Genomic DNA, 19,408 nt, shown 5'->3' on the forward strand with positions numbered 1-19,408 from the left:
TATGTACATTCTTTTTTCTCACATCATCATGATCCATCGTAAGTGACCAGACATAGTTCTCAGTGCTACACAGCAGGATCTCATGCTTATCCATTCCAAAGGCAATAGTTTGCACCTATTAACCCCAAATTCCAAGTCCATCCCACTACCTCCCCCTTAGCAACCACAAGTCTGTTCTTCATGTCCATGAGTTTCTTTTTTGTGGGAAGGTTCATTTGTGCCATATGTTAGATTCCAGATATAAGTGATATCATATGGTATTTGTCTCTGTCTTTCCGACTTACTTCACTCAGTATGAGAGTCTCTCGTTCCATCCATGTTGCTGCAAATGTCATTATTTTGTTCTTTTTTATGGCTGAGTAGTATTCCGTTGTGTATATATACCACATCTTCTTAATCTATTCATCTGTCGACGGACATTTAGGTTGTTTCCATGTCTTGGCTATTGTGAGTAGTACTGCAATGAACATGTGGGGGTGCATGTGTCTTTTTCAAGGAAAGTTTTGTCTGAATATATGCCCAAGAATGGGATTGCTGTGACATATGGTAATTCTATATTTAGTTTTCTGAGGTACCTCCATACTGTTTTCCATAGTGGTTGTACCAACTTACATTCCCACCAACAGTGAAGAAGGGTACCCTTTTCTCCACACCCTCTTCAGCATTTGTTATTTGTGGACTTATTAATGATGGCCATTCTGACTAGTGTGAGGTGGTACCTCACAGTAGTTTCAATTTGCACTTTTTCTAATAATGAGTGGTGTTGAGCATTTTTTCATGGGCCTGTTGGCCATCTGTATATCTTCTTTGGAAAAATGTGTAATCAGGTCTTTTGCCCATTTTTCCACTGGGTTGTTGGCTTTTTTTTGCTGTTGAGTTGTATAAGTTGCTTGTATAATTTAGAGATTAAGTCCTTGTCAGTTGCATTGTTTGGGACTATTTTCTCCCATTCTGTAAGTTGTCTTTTTTTTTTTTTTAAATGGTTTCCTTTGCTGTGCAAAAGATTGTCAGTTTGATTAGGTCCCATTGGTTTATTTTTGCTTTTATTTCTGTTGCCTTGAGAGACTGACCTGAGCAAACATTTGTAAGGTTGATGTCAGAGAATGTTTTGCCTATGTTCTCTTCTAGGAGTTTGATGGTGTCTTGTTTTACATTTAAGTTTTTAAGCCATTTTGAGTTTATTTTTGTGCATGGTGTGAGAGTGTGTTCCAGTTTCATGGATTTACAAGCAGCTGTCCAGTTTTCCCAGCGCCACTTGCTGAAAAGACTGTCTTTTCCCATTTTACATTCTTGTCTCCTTTGTCGAAGGTTAATTGACTGTAGGTGTCTAGGTTCATTTCTGGGTTCTCTATTCTGTTCCATTAATCTGTATGTCTGTTTTGGTACCAGTATCACACTGTCTTGATTACTGTAGCTTTGCAACATTGCCTGAAGTCTGGGAGAGTTATGCCTCCTGCTTGGTTTTTGTCCCTCCGGATTGCTTTGGCAATTCTGGGTCTTTCATGGTTCCATATAAATTTTTGGATTGTTTGTTCTAGTTCTATGAAAAATGTCATGGGTCATTTGATAGGGATTGCATGGAATCTGTAGATTGCTTTGGGTAACTATGGCCATTTTTACAATACTAATTTTTCCAGGAGCATGGAATATCTTTCCATTTCTTTGAATCCTCTTTAATTTCCTTGATTAATGTTTTATAGTTCTCAGCATATAAGTTTTCACCTCCTTGGTCAGGTTTAATTTTTGGGGGTATGATTTTAAAAGGTATTGTATTTTTATATTCCTTCTCTAATATTTCATTGTTAGTATACAGAAATGCAGCTGATTTCTGAATGTTAATCGTGTATCCTTTTACTTTGCTGAATTCATTGATCAGTAGGAGTTGTTTTTGTGTGGAGTCCTCAGGGTCTTCTATATATAGTATCATGTCATCTGCATAGAGTGACAATTTTACCACTTCTCTTCCAATTTGGACACCTTTTATTTCTTTTGTTTGTCTGATTGCTGTGGCTAGGACTTCCAATACTATGTTGAATAAAAGTGGTGAGAGTGGGCATCCTTGTCTTGTTCCAGATTTTGGTGGGAAGGCTTTCAGGTTTTTTCTGTTGAGTATTATATTTGCTGTAGGTTTGTTATAAATGGCTTTTATTATGTTAAGGTGTGTTCCTTCTATGCCCACTTTGGTAAGAGTTTTTATCATGAATGGATGTTGGACTTTGTCAAATGCTTTATCTGCATCTGTTGAGATGATCATATGGTTTTTGACTTTTTTTTGTTAATGTGGTGTATGATGTTGATTGATTTGCGTATGTTGAACCATTCTTGTGAACCTGGAATGAATCCCTTTTTTTGGAATCTAAATTTAAAACTTTCTACATATAAGATCATATCATCTGCACACATAATTTTACTTGTATCTTTCCAATTTGTATGCCTCGTGTTCTTCTTCTTGACTAATTGCTCTGCTTAGGACATCCAATACTGTGTTGAATGGAAGAAGTGAAAGCAGGCATTCTTGTCTTATTTTTGTTCTTGAAGGAAAAGCTTTCAATTTTTCACCATTGATTATGATGTTAGTTGAGAATTTTTCTAGAGATCTTTCTGTTATTGATATCTAATTTATTCCTATTATGGTCAGAGAACATTCTTTGTATGACTTGAATTCTTTGAAATTAATTGAAAGTTGTTTTATTGCCAGAAAATTATCTGTGTTGGCAAATGGTCCATGTGTATAGGCCTTCCTCATTTTATTGTGCTTTTCTTTACTGCGCTTTGCATATACTGCATTTTTTTTTTTTTTTAACAAACTGAAGGTTTGTGGCAACCCTGCATTCAAGCAAGTCTTTTGGCACAATTTTTCCAGCAGTATTTGCTCACTTTGTGTTTCTGTGTAGTATTTCGGTAATCCTTGGCAATATTTCAAAATTTTTCATTATTATTATATTTGCATGGTAATCTGTGATCAGTGACCTTTGATGTTACCATTGTAATTGTTTGGAGGTACCACAAACTGCTCTCACATAAGATGGCAAACTTAATTGATAAATGTTGTGTATGTTCTGACTGCTCCATCTAAGGGCCCTATCTTTCTCCCTCTCCTTGGGTCTCTCTATATCCTGAGACACAATAATTTTGAATTAGGCTAGCTGATAACCCTGTAGTGGCCTCTAAGTACTCATGTGAAAGGAAGAGTCATGTACCTCTCACTTCAAATCAAAAGCTAGAAATGATTAAGCTTAGTGAAAAGTCTTGTCAAAAGCCAAACTAGGCCAAAAGATAGGCCTCTTGTGCCAAACAGTTGTCCAAGTTGTGAATGAAAAGGAAAAGTTCTTAAAGGAAATTTAAAGTGCTACTTCAGTTATTACATGAATGATAAGAAAGCAAAAACAGCCTTATTGCTCATGTGGAGAAAGTTTTAATGGTCTGAAAAAAAGATGAGATCAGCCATAAAATTCCCTTAATCCAAAGCTTAATTCAGAACAAGGTCCTAATTCTCTTCAGTTTTGTGAAGGCTGAGAGATATGAGGAAGCTACAGAGGAAGAGTTTTGAAGCCAGCAGAGAGTTTGGTTCATGAGGCATAAAGAAAGAAGCCACACCTGTGGCATATGGAGGTTCCCAGGCAGGATAGGGGTCGAATCAGAGCTGTAGCTGCCAGCCTACACCAGTCACAGCAACGAAGGATCCAACCCAGTATGTGACCTACACCACAGCTCATGGAAATGCTGGATCCTTAACCCACTGAGCAAGGCCAGGGATCGAGCCTGTGTCCTCGTGCGTGCTGGTTGGATTCGTTACGGCTGAGCCACAAGAGGAACTCCTCTCTTAGTTTTTATTTGATGTAGTTTTAAGCTGTGTTAAAAACAATTTAGGATTGTTACATCCTCCTGATGAACTGACTCCTTTATTATTAAGAAATAATATAACCCTGGTAAATAGTCTTTGTGCTGAAACCTGGTGCTATCATGGTGTATCTTTCCAGTTGTTTTGCTTTTAACCTATTTGTGCCTTTATATTTAAAGTGTGTTTCTTGCAGGTAGGATGGAGCTGGTTCTTGCTCTTTTATGACACTTTGTTTCAACCCTTCCCATATTTGAAGATCTTTGTTACCACCAGTCTCCTCTTCCTTGGGCTAAACATCCTTTTGGCTGATCCTTTTTTCTAAATCCTTCAGTATTATTGTCAAACTCTCTTGGTCATGCTTTGCCTAAAAGGGACATAACAATCAGAAAGGACACTCTGAGTTGGCCTCTGCGAGACGTACTGACTGCTGCCTGTTGTGTCAGTGGATTAACATCAATAAACACCAGTGTCTGCTAGTTTCCTCACCATTTAGCTAAAACCATCTTGGACCATCTGTTCTCCCCCCCCACCACCCCTTTTTTTTTTTAACCCTAAGCACATTTCTGTCTTGGCTAGCTAGTGACTTTTTGATTTCCAGGGAAACTTCAAAGGGACTTAAAAATATATATATTCATCATTCCTCTGAAAATGTCTATCTGATCTTAGTTACACCAAATCCTAGTTGAATCATTTTGAGTGTGGGTCAAATAAAACTAGACAATAACTGAGAGGATATCAACATGTTTGCTTTTTTTGTTTTTTTCCAGGTAAAAATGTCCCCATCCTGCCATCCATCCAAAGGGGATCCCACCGTTAAGAAGGTCAGTGAGTTTTAAAGGCAAAAAACTATCTTCCTCCTTCTGTGTGTTTATTCTCTACTGTTAAATGGTGTTCTCAAAATGACAATGAGTTTTGATCATCTTAATGCTGTCAAGGTTCTTTCTGATTGGATGCCTTAAAGAGGTGTCGCCATGACTCCTTGGTTTTTCCAGAGAAGCCACATAGGGTTTGGGCCTAGCATCAGTTTCCTGGCAACAAGGGACTTTGATTGTTCTAGAGTTCCCCTACTCTCCCCCCGATGGGCATCCTGGTGTCAGTGAGTGGTAGCAGATGAAAGATTCTAAGGATGAAAGGTATATAGTTTTTCTTAACAAACGTACTTTCCCTCCAGATTGTTCCTAAAGAAAACTGGTCTGAGATACTAACAGTTCATCATATCCCAGCGAAGTAGGTCCTCAGTAAATTCTTGTGCAGTAGAACTCTTTGCCACTTCAACCCCTGACTGTAAACTCTGTGGCACAGGTATGGTATGTGTCTTTCACAAGCAATTCTTGTCATGCGAGTGACATCAAGAGAACCACAAAAATCCTTTTCTTATCCACCTGCCACAGTGCAGTTGAAATGTGGTAAACAGATGGACATTTTGCTGGGTTGTCTTTTGCCATTTTTCTCTCTCTGAATAGTGAAGTGTTCCTGTGTGTAGGTCTGCTTCCTTGTCCTTTTTTACAGTTTCAGCCACTATCCGTGTCGGTGAAGGATTGCAGAACAAAAATAACAACTTGATGGCTCTGTTACTAACAGCAGGTTCTAGCTTCAAAGCAGTGTGACAGAAACGGGTCCCTTTTCTCTGCCTTCCGAATCCACTGAGACTTTTTCAAAGAGGGAAAAAGAATAGAAACAAAATATGTTGTCAAAAAAGCCCCATAACGTGCTACACAAGAAAACCTCTCTCTTGTCAAGACAGGGAGGGCGGACGAGAATGAGGTGGTGATTGTTGCCACTCGGAACCTCTGATTGAGGAGCTGGAAAGGGTGTCAGCCACTTAGTCTCACTCAGTAAACACAGGAGGAAATTGGAATCAGAGGGAATTTTTTGCCTCTCAAATGTTGCGTGGAACACACTTCTAAAGTAGAGGTGAAAAACATGTGCTTTGGATTCAGCCAGACTTGGATTCAAAGACTAATTCTTCTGCTTCTTTATCTGCATAACTTTGAGTAAGTCAGCCTCTCTCTTTCCTCCTCTGTAAGTGATGATGCTAGCTTTCGGCATTGTCCTGAATGGTAAACAGTAATATTTAAATGAATCACACTTGTTTGAAGCATATTAAGTACTATGTAAAGTATGACACAGAGTAAGTTCTCAGCTGCTACGGAAACTTCAATACTAGTTTTAAATATTTATTTATATGTAAATATTTATAAATATACCTAAATATTTCTTTATCTCTCATATAAGTAGCATAATAACGTGAAAGGACATCTGACTAGGAGTTGGGAGAATTAAACACTTGGGTTTAAGTCCAATGTTTTAAGTCTCCTAACTCCTAGTCAGATGTCCTTTCACGTTATTCTGCTTATATATTATTGTCCATTCAGCATTTCCTCATACTGCAGACTGAGCTAGGAGATGGACTAAAGAGAAGAAAATACAACCCATGTTTGCAAGGGCCTCAGCATTTAGTGGGAAAGCAGACAGGTGCACTGACATTACCACACAACCTGACACTGCCATGCAAAGTGCATGGGACATTGCAAGAGTGTGGCAGAGAGGCCCCATGTGAAATGACCAAGCTCGTTTAGTAGAGCTCTTATGTTCTTTATGGTGGAGAGCCCAGCAAAGAAGCTTGAGAAATGGGTAGCTGCTCCCTTGCAGCTTTGTTTGTTACTAGATTACAATGAAGGCAAATCCTACCATACTTAGACATTTGTCAAGTTAATATCTCAAAAACATTGTATCCAATCTGCATATCTTGAATACCTTTTATTTTAACAATGAGTGCCCTTTTCTGATATTTACCATTCTGATTAATAGGCCATTAATTTAACCAATGGAAAAATTTCTGTTTTTTGAACTCATGAGCAAAGTCTTAGGTCAATAAAGGAACAGCTAAAGGGCTTTTAATAGCTGCCTTGGGGAGTTCATTTGAGCTGCAGTCTCTGACATGTGATTCTTGGTTAGGGTCACTGACCACCCCTGAGTAGAAGCCTAAACTTAATAGCGTGTACTTAATATCACACTGTTTACAATGTCTAGGACAACTTTAAGATACACATCATAAGAGATGTCTCTCCCAGACTCAGAGGGCAGCGAAGGCTTCCCAGTGGAGGTCAAGCTCGACGTAGCCTGGAAACAAAAGGGAAAAGATATTCCAGCCAGACCTGGGAGCACACAGCACATTTCGGGAGATGGGGCAGTCCTGTTTCTCTTCCGGGTAGGAGCCTGCAGAAGCCTGTGAGATAAATGGGAATCCAGATCACAGAGCCCCAGCCTGTGCAGTCTGCTTTTTATCTCGAGGATTAGGGTTTCTGACAACCGTGACATTAGAGGCAGAAAGACCAATTAGAAGAGGAAACGTCTTACATCCTGTATTAATGGAATGAGGAGATGAGATAGATTGAGGTCCTAGCTATTTTTTTTCTCTCTCAAAACCCTCTTTGACACCCTAAGCCTGAGTTAGGTGGCTTTCCGTCTTTGAATTCTCAGGGCACGCTGAACATAACCCACCTGGCTGTGCTGAAATTGCCTCTTCACTTATCCCTGTTGCCTGTTAGACTTGGCCTCATGAGGGCAGGGCCCACCTCGGTCCTGTTTCCTCTTGTCTCTGTAAGTGTAGAATGGAGCACGCAGTCACTCACAAGTTGTCGTGTGGATGACAGAAACATGCAAGCAAGTCCATCAGACTTTGTAGTTCTTTACGGGGAGTGAGGAGGGAAGAGGCGTTTCTGCTGAGTAACTCAGAAGAGAACAAATGAAACATGTCGCTGCCCTGGGCTTGTATCCCCAGCACGGGCAGTTCCTTACTGGCAGATTTCTGTCAGTGGGATCAGCAGGAAACTCAGCACCTCGTTGTGACTCCCCTAGTTGGGTCTGTCTGTCCATGTGCGCATGTAGAGGCCTGTCCTCTGTGTTCTGGTTGTCACCCTAGAGCTGCTGTCTCTCTTCCCAGAGCTGCACTGACAGATGGAAGCACCAGCAATGTCTGTTGAACAGAGTGACTGCCAAAGTGACATGTGTAAGAAACACAAAAGAGCAGCAGTGCTCTTGATTTGAGCCAAAGACTCTCTGTTGACCAATAACTGAAGAAAGTGTTTGGTGACTCTGCTGTCAGTATGGGCCCTGCCAAGAGCTGGATTCAAGTACCAAAGAGTCAGGAGTCTGTCCCGCGGGGCTCTGCTAGCCCAGGATAGATAGGTGTCTCGTGTAGGAGTCCCTCTTGCCACCATGTCAGCCCCTGGCCGACTCCATAAGCATTTTGCATTTTAGATATTCTTTAGGAAGCTCTGGATTAGAAATATATATAATAGTAAGATTTAAAATCTGTATATCATATTTATCTTTTGTATATAAAATCTCTTCTTCATTGGCTCTAACTGATAAATTTAAAAAGCAGGAAGACACATAGACTTCCCTAGGACTTCTTCAGTGTTTGATCATGGATGACTAGAAATTTGAAAATCAGGAAGCATTTTCCTTAGAGAGAAATTGCCATGAAAGTCCATTGCAATAAACTCCTTAGCACAGATCCAAATTGGAGGTGTTGACAATGTTTGAGGTGGATTAAAGTTTAGAGGGTAAGCCGAAGGCAGCATCAAAAACCTCTCAGCTATGATGCATCACGTCTTGACTGTTCTGGAAACACCAACCAGGAATTTATGTAGCAACGTTGGGACTGATACATGCGTAATAATTAAAGAAAGCAGTTTTGTCTCATTCTTGAGCACAGAGCATGGTTACACTCTAAGCTATCCGTGTTTTAGATCAGCCTTCTCTGACGGTGTGTTTGCGGAAGGCCGAGGGGCCGGGTATTCTGGCTGGTGGAATCCTCAGGAAGAGCGTACAGTTACTATTCTCCTCTGAATGACTTCTTCCAGTTAGGAAGAAGGTCCTGGGAGTGGCCAAGTGGGAAGCCTTTCTAACAGTTCCTGTTAAAAGTCCGTAAACACTCAACAAGCCTTTAAGCTGCCCAGGCCTTGAAGGGACAAAGGTCAGTGAAATATAGGTCTTGGCTGTCAACACACAAGTTGATAGTGACTGAATCGGTGGACTTAATAGCTAAGCCTCCCAGAACTCAGTTTCTCAAGCAGTCAAGTGTATTGTCAGAATTTGGAGCTAATTATTTTTTTTCCAGGTGTTCTGATGAGGCAAAATTTTTAAAGCCTGGTTCCCAGTCTCACCACTCCTATCAGGAATGTAGATGACTATACTGACTATAAAAACCACTCATGGCTTTTATTGAATCATGGGGTGAAGGGTTGTTTTTTTGTTTTTTTATTTTTAGGGGGAAAGCCTCACAGAGCCACTGTTTCCATAGCAACAAGAAAAGCTGGCTGCAGTGTCTTGCTGACCAGCCCAGGTGTGGCTGGTTGATAGTTTCACAAAAGTCAAGGGAATGTGAAAAGTAATAAGCAATGAGATAATATGCAGCATTTTCTAGACATTGTCCGATGGTGGCTTAAATAAAGATTTATTTTCTTTTTTCTCTCACCCTAACCCTCCTGCAAAGATGCAGATCCTCATGAATAACAAAGTGATGGCCCTGGTAGATGTGTGCTGCCTCTGTCCTTAGAGCATCAGTCTTAGTAGGACTTAGCACATTATAAACAGATTAAGACTTCCGTGAGGATGTGCTTTGTCTTTACACAGGCAGGGTGGAAGATCTCAGCAGGCCAGGGGCCTCTTTGCCGGAGTCTAGCTGCAGTGGCCAGGGATGTGCAGCCTGTCGGGGATGGATGGTGTTGGCAAATGCACACGGAGACAGCCTCTTTGTCTCTTTTTCAGAGTGCTGGACTGCTCAAATTTTATTGGCATAGATGATTGTTTATATAGACAGTTTTCAGTTACTTTTAACTGTACACCTGAAGGTCAAGTTCTAAAGGTTAACTCCCAGATTATGCTTCCTAAAAGGCTACAGACATAAGGCCTTAGCATTCACAAGTCTTGTTTTTAGGTTAGTGCTTATCTTCAAAGCGTCATGGCAGGAGGACAGTATGAGAAAATCAACTTCAGTTAGTTATCACTTAAAAGTTTCTAAAATCAAGGACAACTCTCAGGTTTCTTTGACCATGACCATGAATAAATATATGTCTAACTTTATCTAAGTCTGTAGTAGATTCCAATCTCTAAAGCTTGCAGTATAACCAGTTAGTAGATAAACACTATGTTTTTAATTAAATTGGATTTGAGTAGGGGAAAGTCCATCAGGATGAAATTTTTGTATTATTGTTGTAATTTTGTTAAATCACAAATCACCACAGGAAAATAAGAATGGAAAATAAGAATAATAAGCAAACAACAGGAAAGACTGAGGAAAAACTGAACAACAAGTAAAACAACAGGAAAGACTAGGTCACCTGAGAAACAATCCATTTTCTCTGGTGCAAACATGGAAATTGTTTTCCTGGGAAAGCCCCAATTCTTCCCCATCAACATCAACAAGAGAGCCGTGTAATCTGAGGCCTGTCCTTGGATTGCACTGCACAGGCAGGCCCCAGCCTGCCCTCGGTTTTGCACCCTACAGGCAGGCTTTTATCCTCACCAGAAGCCCACCTTCGGCTTGTACCGTTCAGGTGAGCTCCCTTCCTTGGTTAGGAACCTGCCTTCGGGTTTTTCTGCCATCAGGCAAGGTCCCTTCCTCGAGTCCCTGCATCTCCTCGGCTCCCCACACTTCTTGAGGCTGCTCTGAAGAAGCTGGGGTGCAGCTTGCCTTCAGACACCTGAAGGACACCAGTTTGGAAGGAAGCATAGGCATTCTTTGTAGTTCAGAAGACAGAACTGGTACCTGTGCATAGCCGCTGTGTAGATGGAGATGTTGGCTTTGTGTGAGAATTTGCTAACATTACCTGTTCCTAAAGGGGTGCAGTAAATGGCAGGATGTCTGTTGCTCAAAACCATTACAAAATTCCTGCCAGGGTGAGAGGTCGAACTTGTTAATTTTAAAATCTTTTGGAGGGAGGGCTTATGAATTCCTTGTTGTAGTAAACTCAAACAAGTGGCGTATTCATTGATTTGCTGAATGATTTTAGTTAGCCCCTAACACCCAGCATGAATTAATAGATTATCTATTAAGGAAAAACAGATTTGGGCTTAGGGAAGGAAAGACTTTATTTAATTCCATTCTCATCAGAGAGCATACCCTGTAAGACAAAAGTCTTCGGAAGGTCATTTAGACTTTTTTATGGGCAAGTATATGGTCACAACAGGAACGGTTTTTGTGCACTTGAAAAAAAAAAAAGTTGAAATCTGTGGTTATTGGGTATAATTCCTGTAAATTTCAACTCAGTGAAGGCAGTGGTTAGTGCTTTTTATATCTTCTGTGTGCTTACTGATTTTGTTGCCTAGTTATTAATTACTGAGAGTATTAAAAAATCTCCAACTGTGATTGCTGATTTGTCTGTCTCCTTTTTCCTGTTTTGACTTGTCTGTATTTTGTCCTCCTATTCTTTCTGTTTGTTTTCTTTGGAGTTATTTAAATATTTTAAAATATTTTTGATTCTTCTATTGATATTTTAGCTATATCTCTTTGCTTCTTTATTGGTGGCTGTTTAGGAATCACAGAATACATCTTTATAATTGAAATCTGATTAGAGTTAATATTTTGCCACTTAACATAAAATACAGGGAGTTCCTGTCATGGCTTAGTGGTTAGCAACTCCGACTAGGAAACATGAGGTTTTGGGTTCGATCCCTGGCCTTGCTCAGTGGGTTAAGGATCTGGCTGTGGCAAAGGCTGGCAGCTACAGCTCCAATTAGACCCCTAGCCTGGGAACCTCCATATGCTGCAGGTGCAGCCCTAAAAAGACAAAAAAAAAAAAACATAAAATATAGAAGCCTTGTAATCTTGTAAGTTCATTTACTAACCTCCTATTATTTAGTTCTTTTTATAGTTTACATTTCCCTATTGGGGCTCCCTCATGTATTGAGTTGCTAGGTCCATCCTTTCCTTTAAATCCTTTAACATATTTATAAAATAAATGTTTTAAATTCTTTGGACCCAATATCTATATTGTCTTGGTCTTTTTCTATCAATTTCTTTCCTAGATATAAGTCATGATTTTCTGCTCTACAAATCTAGAAACAGGCTGGTCATTATAGATGATATATTATCATCTGGATTTTGTTGTCTTCCTTTAGAGACTTTTGAGCTTTGTTCTGATAGGTTATTAATCACTATTAAATCAGCTGTCTGTTTTTGAGGATTATTTTTAAGCTTTGTTTGGCCAGGTCTAGAATATCCCTGCTCCTAATACATGGATACCCAGAGTGTTTATCAAGGTCTTTCCACTTTAAGCTGGTTAGTATTCCCATGTTTTCTGCAACCTCCAGAAGCTCCATTCATCTCCCAGCTTCCTAGCAACTCCTCTATGCCAGGTCTCTGGAGTCCTGTGTACATATGTGCAGCTGAGCATTAGGCCAGAAACTTAAGGGAACGCCTCGATAGATTCCTAGAGCTCCTTCTCAACCCAGCTTCCACCTTTGCAAACTCTACCCGCTGCCCAGCTCCCAACGCCTATCTCTCATTCCTCAGTCCAGCAAGACTGCCACTGCCTACCTGCCCCCCCCCTCCCACCCCCGTGCTGCCTCCAGGTACAGCCCAGGGAGAGCACGGGGCTCGCTGTGTGTGTGTGTGTGTGTGTTTCCCTCCTGTCAAGGATTGCAGTCCTGCTCTGCCTTTTGTCCAGAGTTTGAAAACAACTGCTATATATGTGTGTGTGTGTTCTGGCTGACTTTATATTTACTTATGTTGGAAGAGCTCAGTTGCATTACTTTATAATGGCAAGAATTAGAGGTCTCTAGTTGGCTTCCCCCACCTTATGTACAATAAACAGTAGCTTACGATATTAAATGTTTTCAATTTTCATCTTCTTACTTCACTTCCTACCCTCTACCTCACAGCACCCAAGGTCTAAAATGCGAACTGGTCCAAAAGCTTTTCTCTCTTTTGTGCAGCAACCTTGTGTCTAAAGTAAATAGAGTGGCCACAGTGCATCTGTGCTTTTTCCTATGGTTTCCAATTATGTTGTTAACTTGTTTGGGGTTTTGCTAACTTCAGGATTAAACTTGCTTTTACCGTTGACTTTATGTTCCTCCTCTTATCATTTTTACATCTCTCCAGTTGAGAGGGGAAGGAATACTGGAACTGAAACTATTGCAACAATCATGGCTCTGTTAGAAATTCATTAAGGACCCTGCCCTCAAAGGAGAGCTTCGTCATAATTGCTACTCCCCAGCAGCATCCAGCAAGACAATTGTTCGACTTTCTTCTTAAGTAGCCAACAATCAGATAATCAAAGGGTAACCAGCCTTAATTAGGTGTGTAAAATAAATGCTATCCCTGTTTTGATTTTTTCAGTAAGGCAAAAGGAGATTTCTAACAGAAAATGCCTCCTCCCACTAAGAAGCTTTCTTTGTAACTCTACTTTCCATAAAAATCAATCTTTCTGAATTCTTTTAGACCCTCCTTTCCTGACAGAAAAAAGAATGGAGGGACCACAATATACCAGGTAGCAAGAATGCAAGTTTGCATAGGACGGGAAGGAAAGAGGTTGGAGGTCCCAGACTAGTCATCCATCTCATTTCCCAGTACTTTCATTTCTTCTTATAATGGTCTTATTCCATGTCCTGATATCCCCGGATAGTGCTGACTCTAGATTATGCCTCCATCACATTGTGGGTGGCAACATCCAGCAATTATTTTTTAATCTGTGTGGGAGTTTGAGCTCCTATGACACTAAGATGACCACCTTTTTTGTAGTAGTAGTAGTAATATTCTTCTTCTGCCTCTGCTTCATCATCATCTGCATCACGATAATAGGTGATGAATTTGACCAAAAATACATTTGTTTTTAAAGTTCAAATTACATACCTCAGTTGCCTATTTAGGTTTTTTTTTTTTTAATTCTTTTTTTTTTTTTAGGTGTAATGAGATCATCAGTTTTTGCCACCACACGTTTTCCCCAGGTTGTTGCCTTTCAAAGCAGGTTAGGTAAGGAGTAGCCAAGCATGGACAGATAGAGTATACAGGTATCAGAGACTTTTATTTGGGGACATTTCTTTTTGTGAGGGAACAACATGGGTGGACAAGCCAAATAAGAAAAAATACTTTGTCTTTTGTACAGTGGCACAGCGTTATATGGCACTAACTTATGGAAGGTGCCACCAAGGATCCTGGCAGGTACCCCGGCAGGCGCACTCTCATCACCCCGGGAAGTGGTGGCACCTTGTGCTGTCGCTAACATGGCATAGTGGGTGTAGGATTAGTTAGATGTATTATCAGGAGCTGCCCTGTCTCTTATAGGTTTTATTTTAACATGTCTGAACCTCAGTCTGCTTTGTTGAGCTAATATGTGCATCAAACAGAGTTCCTGTTGTGGCTCAGTGGTTAATGAACCTGACTGGCATCCATGAGGATGCGGGTTCCATCCCTGTCCTCACTCAGTGGGTTAAGGATCCAGCATTGCCATGAGCTGTGATGTAGGTTGCAGACACACGTCTCGGATCCTGTGTTGCTGTGGCTGTGGCGTAGGCCAGCAGCTGCAGCTCTCATTAGGCCCCCAGCCTGGGAACCTCCGTATGCCTTGGGTGTGGCTCTAAAAAGACCAAAAAAAAAAAAAAGTGTGCATCGAACACAGCAGTAGTAGAATATGGCCAGAGACTAAGTGGACAACAGGAAATGTGTTTTATCCATTTCCTTCTCCTCCCCTCCTCCCCACTCCCCTCACAGGAGCCTTGGGAGGTAGGCTATGCAGGTAGCTTCTGTTTTGTAGATAACTAACATCACGGGAGTCAACACAACTAATCTGTCAGCCGAGTTTAGAGTTATTTTCTGTGGTGGCACAGAACATTCATGACCTAGTGTGCACGCTAAACTGTCTTTTCACTGTGGGAGGTCTCTCCCACAGAGCTTAGCTTGGCCCTTGGCGTCCCTGGCTCTCACAGGGCTTCTGTAGCCCAGCCTTCCACCATGTACTTTTAGGCCTGACACTGACAGCTGTGGACGATTTTCTTCAGACCCTTTCTCTTTCTCTGTTTCTGTCTCCTGGGCTTTGTGTTGAGACGTCATAGGCCTGACGGGATAAATTTCTTTAACTACAGCAGCATCCTGAAAGATCCCCTGAAGGAGGTTGAGAAGCCATCACTTTTTCAAGAGCATGGCTCAGAGATTGATCCCAGGAAGTCCTAGGAGGCTCCTTCTGGGTCCCTTGAACATGACTTCTGGTCAGGCTTTTTTCCAGACTGATACCAAGAGCATGGCAAGTGGATGAAAGCTCTGGGGTGGACTGCCCAAGTTCGGATCTGGGCTCCAGCTCCAGCCAGAGTGACCTTGGGCACATCCTGCAGTCAAGACCTTTGTTCCTTCAGACGTAAAATGAGGGTAACCAAAGGACCGACCTTCTGGGCTGCTGGTGATGAGACAGTACATGCTCAGGGCTTAGAACACGGCTGGCACACAGGAATCGCTTGCTAGTAACCGTTAGCTGCTGCAGTGGTGGGTGGTACTCTTCTCACATCTTAGAATACTTAAACCAGCCTTTTCTTCCTCTGCTGTGAAAAGTCACTGTGCTGTTTTCTAATTGGAGTTTTGAAGGTCTTGGCTTTTATGGATATTTTTCAGTCAGCCTTTCCCAGTTTCCGTCTCCAGCCTCACTCTCTTCCCTTGGAGCTGGTTCTGAGTGAAATCTCAAGAGATGTTCTGTCAGGTGTTTCTCTTGTCTCTCCAGTCGGCTGAGCACCGTGCCAGCTCAGTTTATTATTTCTCCCACTAATTCATTATTAGCTATGAGCTATTGAGAGCTTTGAGGCCTTAGGAAATGAGGGTGTGTGAGAGGCCAGGTTCTGTGTAAAAGCAGACTGTGTTGTGGGTAGGAGTTTTAGGAAAGGTGTTTCCTGTTTGCAGGTGGGGAAGGAAGTATGGCTTCATTCTTATCTCTGAAGTCAAAAGTTTCATTTTAGGCGTAAGTATTAAATACTGAGAACCTCTGGTTTGAAACAGCTTAGGTGGTGGCAAAGGTCTGACTCTATTACAAAGATTTGACACTGAGGCGAAGGCAGGTGAGAGAAAAGTGGGAAATACAGTTTCCATTCCATTCATTCTGCTCCATCTCTGCCCCATCCCCAGCAGCAAATTACAGAACTGCTGGGAGGAGGCTCCTGGAGCGCAGCAGAGAAGGCGTGTTGCAGAGTTAGACCCCGAGCCCCATGCCTCTCACCAACTAGGTTCGCCCCTCCCTTGTGCTCATGTGGGAAGACAATTAGGAAGGGAAATGGTGGGATCTGGACCTGAGGACCTTGTTCATCGTGGAGAATAAGGAATGAGCAAGCAGAGCTCAGTCTCCTGTGACAGTCGCCGTCCGCATGTGTGGCTTGTTAGGTTTCATGTCCAGAATCCTGTGTTGTGTTATTATCCGTATTGCTAGGAACCCAGCCTTCAGGGTGGCAGGGATCGTGGTTGTTTCCTATATCAAAGCTTGATGTGCTGGTTCTGAGGCCCACGGATCCTGAAAGCCCTGGATTGTTTTCTTCCTTCCAGCGGATGTAATTACAGCTCTCACTTCCACCGCGTCCGGGAGTCACTGAGCTTTGAAATGGGCTGGCCCACTGTCAGCCCAACGTCCCTCTCCCCGGGGCTCTCCCAGATCATCAGGGCCCCGTTTTCCACCGGATTTACTTTCATGCTGAGTGTTACAAGGTCATTGCCAGAGCTGTTACTGCTTCCTCCTCTGATGTTCAGCTACAGTTTAATTTTCAGCTCTTATCCCTGGATTTCGTTACCTGGGAAGAAAGAGATTTGCTCTAGCAGATGGTCTCAAATATGTTTTTCTTCCTTTTCCAATTAGAAAATCGCTCATCAACTCCGTGCTGCTGGGTTAGATGGTCTAGGAAGCGTGCTTTATGTTTAAGGATTTGCCACACTGAGACTATTCAAATTTTGTTTCTCCCACTTTTGTTTTGTACATGACACTGATTTGGCAAATTAGTTTCTCTGTGCAGCGTCTTAAAATCTCCTGTTTTCAGGGTTGTCATGGGTCTTTGTACAGTGTCTCTAGCTGGTTGCCCTAGTTTGCTCATGATGCGATAAAAGCCATGATTAGCTTCAGTAGACACCACTGTCTCACTTGATGCTTTCGCGCCCTAAGTGCCTGAGGTCTCACAGCACCCACGTCTTCCCCAGATGGCACTGTGGCCCGTGGTGGCACAGTTGTTGGCCACAGACCCAGTGGAGCTGCTCAGGTTACACAAGGAGCTGTGACGGGATTAGCGCTCAGGTTTCTGCTTTGTTAGCCCAGTGTCCTTCCTTCCAGCCACTTCCACAGGGAGCAGGTAACACAGTCACAGTAACTACTGCCATTTACTATCAAATAGGTGCCAGGCCCATAGTTATCTCTAATCCTCACAAATCTGCAAAGTAGTGTTTTACAGCTTAAGAAACTGAGAGAGGGAGTTGCTGTTGTGGCACAGCAGAAACGAATCCAACTAGTATCCATGAGGATGTGGGTTTGATCCCTGGCCTCACTCAGTGGGTTGGGGATCTGGCATTGTGGTGAGCTGTGGTGTAGGTCGCAGACACGGCTCAGATCCCTTGTGGCTGTGGCTGTGGCTGTGGTGTAGGCCAGCAGCTGTAGCTCCGATTCCACCCCTAGCCTGGGAACTTGCATTTGCTGCAGGTGTGGCCTTAAAAAGAAAAACTGAGAGAGGCGACATAATTTGGTCAAAGCCACTCACTAATCACCCCAGAATCCATGCCTGTGTTCCTCCTCCTGCTTGCAGGTGGTTTCGAAACAGCCCAGTAACATGTAAGTGCTCTTCCCATCCCTTCATAGTCTGATCAGCAATTAATTATTTCAAGGCCAGAGATTCCGTCATGCCTCAGCGGTTAAGAACCCAGTAGAGTCTCCATGAGGATGAAGGTTTGATCCCTGGCCTCACCCAGTGGGTTAAAGGATCCAGTGTTGCCACAAGCTGTGGTGTAGGTCACAGAGGCAGCTCCGATTTGGCATGGCTGTGGCATAGGCCAGGAGCTGCAGCTTCAATTCAACCCCTAGTCCGGGGACTTCCATATGCCTCAGGCCCAGCTGTAAGGAAAAAATATATATATATTTCAGGGCCACTCTGTGCTGGGCCCAGTGCTGGGCACCCGTGAGTGAGGGACAGAGCCCTCTCCTCAGGGAGCTCTCCTTTCCCAGAGCTTTTCCCACCTCCACCCCCATCTCCCGCAGCATCCACCCATCCCTCTCACTGCGCAGTTTGCTGGTCTTGTCTGCACTATGTTCTGACGTCTTTCTATTTCAGTGGCCACGATGGGACTAGGTCCACATGACCAGCACTAAATGTAGGCTGGAAGCCCTCCTGTGCCTCCAGGTAATAATATTTGGCGAGGACTCACTGAGCCCTGGGCATTTACCGCGTGTACCACATGCATTACCTTCTTTTTTTTTTTTTTTTTTTCCTTTTTCTTTTCTAGGGCCGCACCCACGGCATATAGAGGTTGCCAGGCTAGGGGTCTAATTGGAGCTGTAGCTGCCGGCCTATGCCACAGCCACAGCAATGCAGGATCTGAGCCATGTCTGCAACCTACACCACAGCTCACAGCAACGCTGGATCCTCAACCCACTGTGTGAGGCCAGAGATCAAACCTGCAATCTCATGGTTTCTAGTCGGATTCGTTAACCACTGCGCCACAACAGGAACTCCCCACATGCATTACCTTCTTAATCTTCTCAGCCACTTGATGTGGGGCAGCTACTATCATTATCACCATATTACAAAAAACAAAAAACCTTTTACCTCCATAATACATTTAAAAAAGCAAAAAAACTTATCCCCATGTTACAAAACAAAAACAAAACACTGGCTCAGAAAGAATAGGTAACTGGCCAGCAAGGTAGTGCTGGTGATTGGTGATAACCAGGGTGTGGGCTGAGGCAGACAGGCTTTAGAGCCCAGGTTTGTCTACCAGCTGCCACAGTGTCACGGGCACGTAGGAAACAGGCTTTGGTCACATGGGATGGAGGGCCCTGCACACCATGTGCCAGAGCATCCACAGAGAGAGGGTTTTAACTGCAAGTCCCACTTGGCTTGGTACATTTCCCTTCCTTCTTAAACGGGTTGGTATTTTCTGACATTTGAGAAATAATCCTTTCCCCAAAAGTGAATTAAATAAAATGAAATAGATATTTCTCTGAGATACAGGGCAAACATGCCAGAAATCACAGAGAATCTTTGCAAAGCCCACATTCTTGAAAATAGGAAGACAAATGCCAGTGATCTCACACTGGGCCAGGAGAGCAAGTTGCTGCCCGCTCTTACTCCGAAAATGGACAGCTCAGAACAAAGCAGGACATGACTGTTCAGCCAGTGTTTGTTGAATGTTTACTGGCTGTAGAGCACTGGGAATAAAGGATGGATAAGATAAAGCTCTGCTATTCGGGGAGCTCACAGGCTGGCGGGGAGACAGTCACCAGATAGTTATAATGAGTGCAGCAAGACAGTCTTGGTGGGGCCATGTGGCAGCTCAGCTGATGAAAGGATGCGACACCTGGAGAGGGGGCCGCAGCTGAGCCTTCCGGTCTC

The 19,408-nt window shown here is 42.7% G+C and overlaps 1 protein-coding gene across 4 annotated transcripts in view; it reads left to right on the forward strand.

Annotated features, from left to right (window-relative positions):
- Positions 1-19,408, forward strand: part of VPS8 (VPS8 subunit of CORVET complex) — a 254,741-nt gene that overhangs the window by 223,429 nt on the left and 11,904 nt on the right. For 3 of the 4 annotated variants that reach the window (XM_047788199.1, XM_047788209.1, XM_047788221.1), the window contains one exon: positions 4,609-4,662. In XM_047788199.1, coding sequence (XP_047644155.1) covers positions 4,609-4,662 — 54 coding nt within the window. Of the gene's footprint in view, positions 1-4,608; positions 4,663-18,127; positions 18,197-19,408 lie in introns of all 4 variants that reach the window. The other variant, XR_007135933.1, reaches the window with a different exon arrangement.

Source organism: Phacochoerus africanus, chromosome 1, assembly GCF_016906955.1.
Source record: "Phacochoerus africanus isolate WHEZ1 chromosome 1, ROS_Pafr_v1, whole genome shotgun sequence".
NCBI classification, from domain to species: domain Eukaryota; kingdom Metazoa; phylum Chordata; class Mammalia; order Artiodactyla; family Suidae; genus Phacochoerus; species Phacochoerus africanus.